General features: G+C 48.8%; 1 protein-coding gene across 1 annotated transcript in view; it reads right to left on the bottom strand.

The window, feature by feature from the left end:
• The window catches only part of LOC107119289 (TBC1 domain family member 21-like), a gene marked incomplete at its 3' end in the record, with an annotated part of 35,383 nt that overhangs the window by 13,313 nt on the left and 20,788 nt on the right, over nucleotides 1-1,282 (bottom strand). The window contains exon 4 of the mRNA XM_015421754.1: nucleotides 1,176-1,270. Coding sequence (XP_015277240.1) covers nucleotides 1,176-1,270 — 95 coding nt within the window. The remainder of the gene's footprint in view (nucleotides 1-1,175; nucleotides 1,271-1,282) is intronic.

Raw genomic sequence — 1,282 nt, 5'->3', positions numbered from 1 at the left:
CCCTTGGTCTATTAAACTCAGTATTGCCTCCTTTGGTTAGTGGTCTCAGGCTAAGGTCTTTCTCATGACCTACTCCCTGATCCTTTAATTGGAAATGCCGGAGATTGAACCTGGGACCTCCTGCATGCAAAGCAGATGCTCTAGCACTGAGCCATGGCCTCCTACTTGAATGAAGCATTCTACCCTTGGTCTATTAAACTCAGTATTGCCTCCTTTGGTTGGTGGTCTCAGGCTAAGGTCTTTCTCATGACCTACTCCCTGATCCTTTAATTGGAAATGCCAGAGATTGAACCTGGGACCTCCTGCATGCAAAGCAGATGCTCTAGCACTGAGCCATGGCCTCCTACTTGAATGAAGCATTCTACCCTTGGTCTATTAAACTCAGTATTGCCTCCTTTGGTTGGTGGTCTCAGGCTAAGGTCTTTCTCATGACCTACTCCCTGATCTTTTAATTGGAAATGCCGGGGATTGATCCTGGGACCTTCTGCATGCCAAGCAGATGCTCTACCACTGAGCCAGGGTCCCAGATCAAGGTCTTTCCCATCACCAGCTGCCTGGTCCTTTTAACTGGAGATGCCAGGGATTGAACCTGGGACCTTCTGTGTGCAATGTTCTACCACTGAACCATGGCGCCTCCCTAAATTAAGCTGCCTTCTGCTGGTCCATCAAGGTCAGTATTGTTTCCTATGATGGGGAGCAATTCTCCAGGGCCTTAGGTAGGTATCACCAGCTACCTGAGCCTTTTTTTAACTGGAGATGCCAAGAATTGAACCTGGAACCTTCTGCATGCCAAGCAGATGGTCTACCACTGAGGTGGGGTCTCAAGTCAAGGTCTTTCCCATTATCTCCTACCTGATCCTTTTAACTGGAGATGCCAGGGACTGAACCTGGGACCTTCTTCATGCAGAGAAGATGCTCTCTACCACTGAGCCACAGCCCCATATCACCCAAGATGACATGTGGGGACTTAGACACAATACATGGGCCGTGAATGCTAGATATTGGAAACACACATTGAAAACGAGGAATTCATTTACAGAGATAACCATTCACTAGTTGAGGTGAGAAATGGCACCTTCTCTCAGCCCAGCAGCTGGAACTGATCCCATCAGAATCCACCACCACCAGCTTTGACTTGGCATGAACTTCTTGCCCTCTTCAAGCCAACTACTTACTGATGAAGTTGCGGACTTCCATGAACTGCCGGTGCTCCGTCTCCAGCAACGGCCGGATCTTGTCGCACATGTTGCACAAGGACTCGTAACTTTTCCTTCAAGGGGAG

This window comes from Gekko japonicus, unplaced genomic scaffold (genome assembly GCF_001447785.1).
Source record: "Gekko japonicus isolate JY-2015 unplaced genomic scaffold, Gekko_japonicus_V1.1 scaffold4099, whole genome shotgun sequence".
NCBI lineage: Eukaryota > Metazoa > Chordata > Lepidosauria > Squamata > Gekkonidae > Gekko > Gekko japonicus.
Note: the sequence above shows the minus strand (reverse complement) of the source record. Positions and strands in the feature narration are given on the sequence as shown.